This window comes from Cannabis sativa, chromosome 3 (assembly GCF_029168945.1).
Source record: "Cannabis sativa cultivar Pink pepper isolate KNU-18-1 chromosome 3, ASM2916894v1, whole genome shotgun sequence".
NCBI classification, from domain to species: Eukaryota; Viridiplantae; Streptophyta; class Magnoliopsida; order Rosales; family Cannabaceae; genus Cannabis; species Cannabis sativa.
This window is the reverse complement of record NC_083603.1, coordinates 52,412,886-52,414,355: the sequence shown is the minus strand read 5'-3', so window position 1 is coordinate 52,414,355 and position 1,470 is coordinate 52,412,886. Positions and strand designations below refer to the sequence as shown.

Below are 1,470 nucleotides of genomic sequence, written 5' to 3'. Positions count from 1 at the left end.
ATACATATATTTTTTTCTTCTTTTAAATTTATTATTTGTTATTTTATTTATTTTAATTTATTGTTGAAGACATAAAATAACAATAATTTGTTTTATTTTATTAATAGTGAAAAAAATATTTTTTTTTTTCATAAATATTAAAAAACAAGCAATTCAAAATAACTGATCCAATACTTTTGCAAATTAGAACAGATTTGAGTTACCATGGATTAGATCAAAAATATAAAATTTGCAGTGCAAATCGGATATAGTATGAATAAAATAGTGTAGATCGGATTGAATGAACACCTTTAAATACCTTATATTATTAAAACTTTTATATTATTTAGGTATATCAATAAGAATATGCGGTATCCCATAATAATTTTTTTTCTTAAAAATATAAAGTAGAAGTAAAACCCAACAGTTTGCATCTATTTTTCTTTCAAAACAACTTGCATTTATTTAATAGACAAGCTTACAGATTTTTTATAGAGACAAGCCTCGACAAAAGTAGTTGAAGCAAGCATAGCAAACATACAGAGTAGATCCATAGAGATAAGATTACTAGTTAAGATAAAAGCACAACATTAACTACTTAGTCTGTCTTGAAAGAGAGAAGATTCTCAAAGGCAGCTTCGGCGGTGGATGAGGTGGTACTGGGTGGGGGGCATATTTTTGGGCATGCCTGAACCTCATACGAGCACCAACAACGAGGGCAAAGAGACCTATCACAGGCGCAACCTTCACTGCAGTTTGATGGGCACTTTCCTTTTCTCGAATCACTACGAACACACACCAAGTTCCCAGCTTCTTCGTTACACTCACAACTTACACATTTCGTTGGTCCTAAATGTCAAAAAAATATATTAATTAATTAACACATGATTATATATATGCATATTACCAAAAGTAAGCCTTTTGGCCCTTGATGGAAAAAGAAAAAGAAAACTCACCAGGTGGTGGACAATACTGAGAATGACCATTAACAAAAAGCCCCACAAAGTCCACACGAGCATAAGTTGTTACAGCCACAAGTGACAACATTAACAACACCAGGAAAGCCTTGTTGAACGCCATAGATATTAGATATTGGTTTGTATTGGAATGAGTAGTGTGAAGTGAAAGAGTGAGACCTACAGATATTTATAGCCAAGACAAGAGGAAGAGGCCTATAGGATTAGTAATATATAATTATGCATATACGTGGGATGCAGTGCAGCTTGTGCAGGACACCTTAGCTTTGTATTTGTAGCATTTATATAAAGGCCACCAGCACCATGAACATATTTTTTAATATTTTTTTTTTTTGGAAAAGAAGATGTTAATTAAAGATTGAAATTAGACCTCCTATTATTATATAATATTTTCAAGAATAATTGACACATTAATTATATCTGTAAGATTTATGAAAAATACCCACCTAATAATATTATAAACAGTAAAATTATATAGTCTCAAAATAAACACATTTTTAATTAATAACGTAGC

At 30.7% G+C, this 1,470-nt stretch overlaps 1 protein-coding gene across 1 annotated transcript; it reads right to left on the bottom strand.

The window, feature by feature from the left end:
- Positions 1–416: 416 nt before the first annotated feature.
- Positions 417–1,470, bottom strand: LOC115716710 (uncharacterized). The gene is made up of 2 exons (XM_061112110.1): positions 936–1,470; positions 417–828 (listed from the first exon to the last, which is right to left on the bottom strand). The coding sequence occupies exons 1-2, from the start codon at positions 1,057–1,059 to the stop codon at positions 578–580; spliced, it is 375 nt and encodes a 124-aa protein (XP_060968093.1). The 5' UTR covers positions 1,060–1,470; the 3' UTR covers positions 417–577.